The sequence below is a fragment of the Camelina sativa genome, chromosome 3, assembly GCF_030686135.1.
Source record: "Camelina sativa cultivar CO46 ecotype springtype chromosome 3, ASM3068613v1".
NCBI lineage: Eukaryota > Viridiplantae > Streptophyta > Magnoliopsida > Brassicales > Brassicaceae > Camelina > Camelina sativa.
The window spans coordinates 24,755,637-24,766,364 of NC_141882.1; the positions used below are offsets into that span (position 1 = coordinate 24,755,637).

At 39.6% G+C, this 10,728-nt stretch overlaps 1 protein-coding gene and 1 long non-coding RNA gene across 4 annotated transcripts; one reads left to right on the forward strand and one right to left on the reverse strand.

The window, feature by feature from the left end:
• Window positions 1–4,061: 4,061 nt before the first annotated feature.
• On the forward strand, window positions 4,062–5,450 carry LOC104777654 (uncharacterized). Its single transcript, XR_015587206.1, has 4 exons — window positions 4,062–4,611; window positions 4,749–4,796; window positions 4,953–4,991; window positions 5,061–5,450. It is a non-coding gene; the product is annotated as an uncharacterized LOC104777654 (long non-coding RNA).
• Window positions 5,451–6,061: 611 nt separating this feature from the next.
• LOC109130720 (regulatory protein NPR1-like) lies at window positions 6,062–8,478 on the reverse strand. Of its 3 annotated transcripts, none has more exons than XM_087496062.1 (5): window positions 8,324–8,478; window positions 7,712–8,156; window positions 6,875–7,613; window positions 6,748–6,797; window positions 6,062–6,363 (listed from the first exon to the last, which is right to left on the reverse strand). In XM_087496062.1, the coding sequence occupies exons 2-5, from the start codon at window positions 8,126–8,128 to the stop codon at window positions 6,325–6,327; spliced, it is 1,245 nt and encodes a 414-aa protein (XP_087352188.1). In that variant the 5' UTR covers window positions 8,129–8,156; window positions 8,324–8,478; the 3' UTR covers window positions 6,062–6,324. The 3 variants fall into 3 exon arrangements, with proteins under 3 accessions (XP_087352188.1, XP_087352181.1, XP_087352192.1); XM_087496055.1 differs by having other exon boundaries at window positions 6,062–6,531; window positions 6,639–6,797; window positions 8,324–8,453; XM_087496066.1 differs by having other exon boundaries at window positions 6,748–6,791; window positions 8,324–8,441.
• Between the last annotated feature and the right edge of the window lie 2,250 nt (window positions 8,479–10,728).

Sequence of the window (10,728 nt, forward strand, 5' to 3'; positions counted from 1 at the left end):
TCAAGAAGTGGTTCGAGAAGCAGGTCACGACTTGAACTTGTCTAGCCTGGTCCCAGTCGTAGTCTGTGGTTGGAGCGGGAATGGAGTATTCCAACCCATCTCTCTTGTTTACTTTGTCGCTTGGGGTGGTTGGTTGTGCGACTCAGTAACAAGATGAAGTGGTGTTTGGAGTACAAAATTTCCGCAAGACAATGTTTTGGAAGAAATTTTCCTGAATTCGAAGTTTCTATAAATGGGAAGTTCCGGAAGTGGAAAGTCTAAAAATGGAAGGTTTTATGTGAGTTAGAATTCGTCCATTATTAGCGGAAGAGAGCCTTGGAGGGGCTTGTGTGGCCTTTATGGCGGGCTTTTTAGCCATTGTGTGGCCTTTGTGGCGGGCTGTTTAGCCAATTGTGTGGCCTTTGTGGCGGGCTGTTTAGCCAGAGTGCATATTGAGGCGGTCCTTCGGGATAGATGGTTTTTGTGACGGTCCTTCGGGACGAGTGGCCTTGGTGGCGGTTCTGCTTATGACATTTTTTTGGCCTTTGTGGCGGTCCTGTTTAGGATATTTGTTTGGCCTTGGTGGCGGTCCTGTTTAGGACATTTGTTTGGCCTTTGTGGCGATCCTGTTTAGGACATTTGTTTGGCCTTTGTGGCGGTCCTGTTTAGGACATTTGTTTGGCCATTGTGGCGGCCCGTGGGGCAGTGAGATGATCCTTGTGTGGTCATGAGGTATTCCAGTGAGGGGATATGTGGTTGGTAGGACATTGTGTTGTCTTACGCGAGCCACGGGAAGGAAACCTGGATAGGGATAGGACTCAGACGTGTTCAGAATTGTTTGCTCGCAACTCTTGGGGGACTTCGGTTCTCCTAGTACCGCCATTTTCTAAGACTTTGTGGCTTGGGAGTGTGGTTGGTATATCGACTTCGGATGACTATCCGAAGGCGCGCTGTAGGGTGAGGACCCGAGAGACGAGTATTGGATTTTTCCTTATAAATTATGGCATGCGGGTTTAGGCCCGATGAGGAGCCAACATTATGGCATGCAGACTTAGGTCTGATGAAGAGCCAATAAAAACTCAAGGTTTAGGCCTATGAGAAAAGGAAAGTCCAAAAGTCGAGAACAAATAATGCCTGGAGCGTGAGTTTATCACCTAGAGGTGACCTTTCGTATATCGGTCGAAGGAGTGCGGGCCGTGGAGACGGTAGCACGTGAGTCCTTGGCTGAGTGTTGTTCGAGATTCGAGGACGAATCTACGTTGGTGGGGGAGAATTGTAACACCCGCGAACTAAAACTCTGCGTTTTGGGGACGGGTGTCGATCCACACTCATGGTGGTGTCGGTCGACACCACTTATTTCTGGTTCGACCAGATTGATTTAATCGTCGATTTGGTCCGGTTTGGTTTAAGTAAAACCATTGGACCGGGATATTTAAGTGGGTTTCGAGGCAAGAAGGGTTTTAGAGTTTATTTTTGTTTGCCGCTTTGTTGTTTTTGAGAGAAATTGGTGAGATTCCTTGCTGTTTCTTGAGAGATCCAAGGCTAGGAAGGAGTTAGAGGCTTGTTAGGAGGGTGGGATTTGTTGTTGTGGTTCAAAAAAAAACGTGCAAAGAGTTGAGTGCATGACCATGGCTAATCTAAGCCCTTGATTTCCTTGTTCTTGCTTGTTTGTTGTTGTTTTGTGTGTTTTCTTGCTGGGGATTGGTTGCTACAGGTTCCTAATGATGATTCCGGCATGGGTTTTGAGTATTGAACGATTTGGAAGAGGTTGGGAAGCGAGATTCGACTCTCGGCTTCGAGCGGATCGCAGTTGCAGGTGGAGTGTCGATCGACACCAGCAGAATGGGATCGATCGACACTGTCGGGTAGTGTCGGTCGACACCAATGCTAGTGTCGGTCGACACTTGGCTGGTGCCGGTCGACACCTCCCTTCCAGCGAGTTGATGTTTGTTTTTCTGGTTTGTGTGTTTTGTTTGTTGGTTGTTTGGAACATAGGAATCATTGTTGCTTGTGTGTATAGCCCAGTAGATGGGAGGATTGCCTCTCTGAGTATTTATCAAATACTCATGCATCTCAATTTGTGTTTGTGGTGCAGGTAAAGGCAAAGTGTGATCGTGGAATCAAGGCAATGAAGAGGAAGATGTTCTAGGGGCTCGATTGGTTGTTGTCTGGCGTTGCTAGGTTGCTAGAGTTGGGTCTTTAGAACTTTCTAGGTTGCCGGTTCCTTGTTTTTTGTTGTTTGACATTGGAATGATTATGTTTGGATATTGGTTATTTTATTATGGATTATTATTGGATATTGGTATTTGTTATTCCGCTGTTGTGTGGGATTGTGGTTAGGAGGCTAGTGGGTATGAGACCACTAGTTTTAGTTATTATTATTCATTATTCTTTATTATTATTATTATTTATTATTATTATATTTTTTTTAAAAACGGATAAGGTCGTTTCAATATATAAGAATTTATATTACTGATTAACACCATATTTCGACCCATTATTTGCTTAACTCAAAATTGGTTTCAAAGCCAACTAAAGAAAAACATAAACGATCTTATTGATATTAGACCAAAACATGGGCATACAAACATAATCACTTACACGGAAGATAATTATTTTAAAAAAATAACTTATTATTGCAACATCAACGTATGAAAGGTTTACATTTAGAAAATCTAAAATACAATAAATGTATTGGGAACAATATCAGTCAATGATAAGATTGGATCCTCAAAAACAAAAAACAACATCCTCATAATTCATAAAAAAATAAATGCCACAATTGTATACATTTAAACGAAATGATATAAACATGTAGTGTATAAATACAAGTGACTGCAAAGCTCGTATATACCTAATTAAAACGGAATAATACAAAAGAAAAAATGAAAAGACCAAAAATAACAAGAAAGTGTCGACTACATCACATAACCTCACATAACCCACGTGTTGCGTGGTGAAGTACCTAGTCTATTATGATGCCCGTTTTCCAGTATTAGTATTAGCTTTAATATAAAGTGCAATGTTGTCCAATTAATTATTGATTTTTGTTCACTAGTTATACTTATAAATAATTAGAAAACTAGTGAAGAATGACATGTAGAGGCCTAAATAAATGAAATGATAGCATTGCTTCTTAGATCACCGAACATATTTGTTAAGGTGTGAAGAATGATTGTGGGACTTATAAGTGGTGGATTTAATCGTACTGATCACGGGTGGTGTGGTCGGTCTATTGGTCCTTGGCCGTAGCGGTCATGGAATTTTGTGGTAGGTGTGGTTGCTTGTGGTGGTACCAGTCACAGGAGTTGAGGCTGGTCGTACCGGTCATGGGGTCTGTACTTACATATATGCTAGTCCAAATCTAGTAATATTTAACTAAACCATCAAATAATAACCAATCAACATGCACATCAAAAACATAATAGAATAACATAACTACATGATATATACGATGGTATTACATTTACACAATCAGTCTTTTCCCTCTTTTCTCCGCAATCAGTTTCCTCTTTCATATTTTATTTACATGAGTGTTAAGCGTTTCTTTGCTTTCCTCAAACCAAAACCTTCTCAGATCGATCGAAGTTTGGTGAAATTTGATTTGGTGGGTTCTTAGATATATGTGTTTTTGTTCATTGTAACATCAGTAGAATCTCTCCTTGGAGGGTCCGATAAAAAAAAAATTGAGTCCTTGTTTAGCTCTTGTCTGATAATTTTTGGTTTTTGTTTGTTAAAACAAGAATTTACGTCTAAAGTGGTTCAATGTATCTGTTTTGTCTGAGGTGTATAGGGGCTTTGTGGTAAGTTAAAGAGTTTACTGGTTTGTTGATTACGAGTAATGTTGTTCCTTGGTCCTCATGTAGGCTTTGCTAAAGATTTTGTGTTCATCTCATTTACTGATGCTATTCTTGTTGTAGCTGTGCTAATGTTTTTTTATTGACTATTATATTGTTCTGCTGCATGTTCCATTGGTTATATAGGTTGCTTGATTTTGGAGATTAGGTATTGTAACTTTTGTATCTGACTGATCAAGTAGAAAGCTTATAATGTGGTTGGTTTTGTGGTCTTAAGATTAGACATTGCGTAGCGTATCTTCAATTGCGCAGTTGCATTTTTTCTTTGGCCGAGTGACAAAAACACTTTTGTTCTCCAATGTGAATGTGACTTATCGCCACGACCCTGTATCTTCAATTTCAGGGTTACTATTACTTTACTAGGCTCGGATTGCTAATCTCTATTTCTTAGTCTTTGTTATGGTGATAATGGACTGCGGGATTCAGCTGCTAATAAAAATCCAACTTTTCCAAACTCAGTTCATCAAGGGAGTTACACATGTTTAACATCGGAGAGGCTAGCTCTAGAACGAAGCCACCAGTCACACTGAGCAATGGAAGGGAACTGGACATTTTGTGGAACAGAGAAATGACAGGCTTGAGTTGAGCCCTTTGTAAGTGCAACCCCTTTGACGGAAACCGTGCTGGGCGCAAGGTCAATCTGACTGCAGAATATAATGAGCATCTTGAGGATATGAATCCGGTCACAGGTCATCCTGGTCTTTTGTTTCTTATCGGATAGTGAGGCTTGGCATCCACAACAAGTCGAGGAAAAAGCAGAACGGGGGTATCCTAGGTTTGTTTCATATCAAGATTAATGCTCCCTTTTGTTTCTTGATGTTAGATTTGTGCTCATATCGACTGTACACCCTTTATAGTTTTCTGAGCAAATGCGCATTATTAATCTGATAATATGTTTCTCTTCTGAAACAGATCCGTCCGTAATTTCTTAGGAGCACAGGAGGGAACTTGCGTTTTCAGGTACTGTTTTCCATTTATGTATAAACAAAAAAATAAAAATGATTTTTCTATAGCAGTATGTAACTTGATGAATGAAAACAACAATAGATTTTTCTGTTTGCATTTATTCATACCTAGATTTTACCTTACTATTTTTCTTTGTGCTGCTTTGTTCAGGGATGTTATGCTTCTCAATCAGTCCATATGACATATGAGGTAAAGCCAGAGCAAACCCATAATCATTCATTTGCTCATCAGATTAACCGTGGTGTATAAAATCTGCAGGAGTTGTTGTCCCTAGAAGAGTGGACTGGCGATGTTTGTACCGGTTTGAATGAGGAAACCATATCAAACGGATTGAACCAACAGAAGTACAAAAGTAGCTCCAGGTCTCCACAAGAAGCAGAACCATGCTGTATTTGTCAGGTACCAATATCAGATTTTTGACCATTATGAGTTGCACTTTTAATCTTCTTCATTAATTATTCATGACTTGCCGGTTGCTTAAGTTGATTCTTTGATGCATTGGGTATGCGGGCACAAATCAAAGAATGGTTGAAGCTGAAGAATCTTTGCCCAATTTGCAGAACAACAAAGAAGAAAGAACCTAAAGAAAAAGACTCGGTTTCTTCTGGATTTGTTTGGATAAGTTAATTTTACCAATTAGCTTCTTTTTTTTTTTTTTTTTTTTTTTTTTTCCTTATGGCTTGTGGCAATTTATTAATTTTATGGATGATTGATTATGTAATTTCTTATCTATATTATATCCAAATTGGATCTATCAACATAGCATAACAAGCTCTTAGCTCGATCGTCATCCAATCTTCGAGTTTATGGAATACACAAAACTGGGCAAAACAGAATCAGCCGAGGCACTTGTTGTCACATGTGGATCGCAGGAATATGGCCTACATGTTTTTGCTATCCTTTCTAAAGTGGTGGATTTTCACATATTAAAAAATAATAATAACAACATATCCAATTAATCTCATAAGATACGCATATGTACGAGTAATGCCATCCATTGATAAGTGTCAGGTCAGGAATCTTAGAAAGGAATGTGCAGCGCACCAAATGTAGGATGCGAATAGACAAGATGACCGGACCGGTAATTTATCAGAGACCCAGACCGACCACCAGAAGTGATCAGAGTCATGTTGCTAACAGTACGGTCTCTAGAATATCCAATGAAGAAGGTGACTAAAATGCGGTTAATGCTCTGCTACAGGCTTCTCCTTGTTGAAAACAATATTACGCAATTCATACGAGCATATAAATCACACGGATTGGGGTAATAAAACTAACTTTATAGCTACAATAGCAGGATTACAAAGCTCAGTTACATAAATATTGCCAATACCAAGTAGAATAAGTTTGATAAGTAATCGTTCTGTTGCATCATGCACACAAAGACTCTTGAAACGGTAGCAGAAGCAGCAACAACCTTGTTCACTCTTCCTCCTCCTCTAAGTTCTGATTGTCCACACTCAAGGTAGCTCACGCAGTTGACTTCTCATCGGTGCCGTTTAGATTTTTTTACCACCAGACCTCATTGCAGCTGTTGATTTCGATGTGGAAGACGACAAATCTGGGGGAACTGACTTTCCTAAGTCATCCATTAGTTCCATGAGTCTTTTTTGTTGCCACTGGCCAAGAGTGTCTTCGTCTACGAGAGGCAAATCAGAAGGGTCTTCGAAGTCTGCTATGAATTCAACCACTTTCCAACAGCGAGTGAAGAAGGATTTGAAGAGTTCCACTGAAGATACAAAATAAAGGAAACAAGGTTAGTCCCCCCCCCCCCCCCCCCCCCTCGATATCAGATTTTTATTCTAGCCTATAGTCATTTACATAGCAGATTCATACCGCTTTTAGAAAGAGCTCGTAATCTACTCTCATGCTTCTGTTGGAATGTGAAAGGTTGACTGTTTAGGTCCTCTATCCTAAACATGTGTGTTCCCTCCACCAAACCGACATCCATTGCAACTAGTGCTTCCATTGGAAAGTTAGATCGAGCCACTGCAACTGAAATAGATATACAAAATTGTTCCGCTTTTCTCTGAAACACAATGGTAAATAAGAAATTAAGGAAGAAGGGATACCTTGGTTTTCAAGACTGATCAACATTTTCTTCAACTCATCTGCAGCCAAACTAGAAGGAGAAATTTCTATAGGCCATGAATCTAGTTTGTGTGCTTGTTCTAGTATTTCTAAGCACACTCGGCCTCTGGGAGAAGATTTTCCACGTTCCGTAATTTGATTGTAGTCAACTTCCTTAGTTAGTTGCCATGCCATCTGTAGAGCTGTTCTACCGTCAGAGCTTGTTTCAGATACAATTGCCCCTTTTAACAATAAACACATAATCAACCTTGGCTCCTTTCGCATTATAGCAACTTGAAGCACTGTGCAGCCCTTTGGATTTCTCTGGTTGACATCAACGAGCTCAAGTTCTAAGAGATCCATTGTGGTCTTCACTTCACAATACGTGACAGCATAATGCAGAGCATATGCAGAACTCAAAAGGTGGCCCTCTTTGTGAAATATACTGACTAACTCAATATCTTTAGTGTCAAGTGCTTGATATATACCCAATACATTTCTTTCTGGTTCAGTTATCTTCAAACCAGCTTGTTCGTGAATGTCAACTATTTGTTTGACAATGTGATGATATGAAGATGGCAAGGACTTCTTGAGAGTAAACACGTCTAAATCAGACCAAGCAATGAGATTGGTGCATTTATCCAATAGAGTTTTACAATAACCCCCACAAATGCTAGCAAGCTGAAGTATGTCTAATATGTGCTCTATGCCAATATTATTTACCATCTCCAACAACTGACTCTGAAAAGCATGTAAAAGACATACTTACTGAGTAACTAACTCTGCAATTATCTTATAATAATGGTAGTTTAGATTAAAAGTGTTTGGCAGTGTTTTACCTGATATTGAGTAACTAACTCTGGAATTTGGAAAGTGGAGGCCAGGTAGAGAACCTCCATGACAAATTGCACAGCCGGGTGACAATTCATGTCTAGGCATTTCGAAATCTCTTTTGGGGGCGGCTTGACTCTGTTGTTGTAAACATATGAGAAAACAGTCACTAGAAAATGAAAACCAACTTCATAGTCTTTGGCTATATCTTTAATCTCAAGCTTCATGGTTTTGTTTTGGTGTATCTTCTCAGCTCTTGATAACGTTGTCTTGAAGAAGGGGAGTCTTGCCGAGCGAATGCAACGGTGGAAGGATACCTCTTGGCCATTGGAAAGAACTACCTTGGCATCACTGTAGAATTCTTCTGGTGACTCAAAAATGGAATCGAGGTTGCAACGCTGATAACTCTGGCACAATGGCTGCATTTAGCTCATTAACCGGATCAACAATAACCTGAAACAGAGAAAATATTAAATTTCGAGAGAGAAACAAATTTTGGGGAGAATCATAATTTCTTCATAAGAGAAACAAAGGAAACGCTTAAGCACTAAACCAACAATGAATGAATCCACAATAGAAGCCACTAATTAAAGTCTGGGGTGGGCAAAGAAGAAGATTACTGTTTGGTTTAGTTCGGAAGAGTTCATATCAGAGTGAATCGTCGTGTATTGAAATGTCAAAAGATGAAGATTCGATTTGGTAGCAAGATGAAGAAGAAGATTACTCGTCCATTGTAAACTCAATAATTTCGACGTACTATTTTTGATCATGGCATAGATAAAATGTCAGGACGAACATGGTTTCTAATTGGGGGAAAATTTATTTCAAAATAAGAGAAGTACGTGTGTATTGGGCCTTTTGGGCCTTCGTCTACATATGTAAAATCCATTTTGTTCATTATGTTAATACCTAGGTGTGAGACAGATTCGTCCGCCGCTTCTTCTTTGTATAAAGGACTTTGTCCTCTGTTTAATAAAAACCAGAAACCTTTTCTACGAACTTCAAAGGTTTTGTCATGGTATCAGAGCCAATAATCTAGATACAACGATTAATTGGTTAACAATCTATCAAATTCCGCTTCTATTCTATATCAAATCTCTGTTTTTTTTTTTCTTCTCTTCTTTTTGACCTCATCTTCCTCAAACATCTTTCGTTGAAGCTTTCTTAATGTCAGAAGACAATTCAACCAAAATCGACGGAGGCTCTGTCGCCTCTAAGAAATCTGTTGCTCGTGTTGAACACGTTCGACGAACAATATCACCTTATGATCTTACTTCTGGTGATAATCCTGGTACTCTAATTTCACAACCTCTACTACGTGGGCCAAATTACGACGAGTGGTCTGCAAATATTCGGTTGGCTCTTCAAGCGCGAAAGAAATTCGGGTTTGTTGATGGTTCTATTCCATGTCCTGATGAAGATTCAGAAGACTATGAAGATTGGTGTGCTAATAACGCACTTGTCATCTCTTGGATAAAGCTCACTATTGCGGAATCACTCCGATCCTCACTTTCGCATAGTGATAACTCGCATGATCTTTGGTTACACATTCAAAAACGTTTTTCGGTGAAAAATGGACAAAGGGTGCAACGACTTAAATTAGAACTTGCAAACTGTCGTCAAAAAGGACTTGCGATTGAGGCATACTATGGTCAATTGACAAAGCTATGGAGTAGCTTGTCTGATTATCGAAGAGCTAAAACTGCAACTGAAATTCAGCAAGAACGTGAGGAAGATAAATTGCATCAATTTCTCATGGGATTGGATGAATCTGTGTATGGAGCTGTGAAATCAAATTTACTCTCTCGTGATCTACTTCCTACACTGGATGAAGCATATAACGTACTTACTCAAGATGAAGAATCTAAATTGGCTTCACGGACTAATGATGAACGCATCGAAGGATTGAGTTTTGCTGTTCATGCATCATCACTACATCGAGGTGCTTCGGACAACAAAGGTAACAATTCGATTGTGTGTTCACATTGTGGGAAATTGGGTCACTTGGCTGAGAATTATTTTCGACGTATTGGTTATCCACCTTGGTTTGGTGAGAAAAATGGAAATAAGTTTGGCTCACCTTACAACCGTGGACCGTCTGAACAACATGGAACTGGACGCGGTATACTCGCTACTCCTAGCAATGGCGTCAAACCCCGTCCACCTGACTTTGCTCGTGTGAACCATGTGTCTTCTGGCGATAACTTGCCTCTTGTCTCTGTTCCTTCTGTTGCACACGCACTCCTCACTGATTCTGATCGAGTGGGAATAAGTGGTTTAAGTGACACTGAATGGACAGCTCTGAAGAAAATGCTTAATGATCGAAAGCAGACTTCTCGTGATCGTCTTTCAGGTACGTATTTTCTTGAATCTTGGATCATTGACACAGGAGCTTCTAATCATATGACGGGAAGCATTGATTTTTTACACGACATTTCTGACATGGCACCAATCCTAATCAAGCTTCCAGATGGTCGCTATACAACTTCACATAAAAAGGGAAAAGTGAAATTGGGTTCAGTGCTTAGTCTTAGTGATGTATACTTTGTTGATGAGCTACAGTGTCATCTTATTTCTGTGTCACAATTAACCAGAGACAGTGGTTGTATCTTCCAGATTACTGATAGACTTTGTGTTATTCAGGACCGCATCACGAAAATGCTGATTGGTAGTGGTGAACAAAAGAATGGACTCTATTTCTTTAGAGGAGTGGAAGTAGCTGCAGCAATGCAAGGAACCAGTTCATTACCTATGGAGCTTTGGCATTGTAGGTTGGGTCATCCCTCTTCTAAGGCACTAGAGTTGTTGCAGTTTTCTGATTCTAGTACTAGTGATTTTGATTCCAAGACATGTGATATTTGTATCCGTGCCAAACAAACAAGAGATTCTTTTCCTTTAAGCAATAATAAGACAAGTTCAGTTTTTGAGATGATTCATTGTGATATTTGGGGGCCATATAGAACTACAGCTATTTGCGGATCTCGTTATTTTTTGACAATTGTTGACGATTTTTATAGAGCTGTTT

Bases quoted from the DNA above. Each gene is read 5' to 3' on its own strand.
- LOC109130720 (XM_087496055.1), bottom strand. From the start codon at position 8,128: ATGCAGCCATTGTGCCAGAGTTATCAGCGTTGCAACCTCGATTCCATT. The intron at 7,614-7,711 runs GTAAAACACTGC...CATGCTTTTCAG, and splicing joins AGTTAGTTACTCAATATCAG to AGTCAGTTGTTGGAGATGGT. The intron at 6,798-6,874 runs GTATCCCTTCTT...TATCTATTTCAG, and splicing joins GATCAGTCTTGAAAACCAAG to TTGCAGTGGCTCGATCTAAC.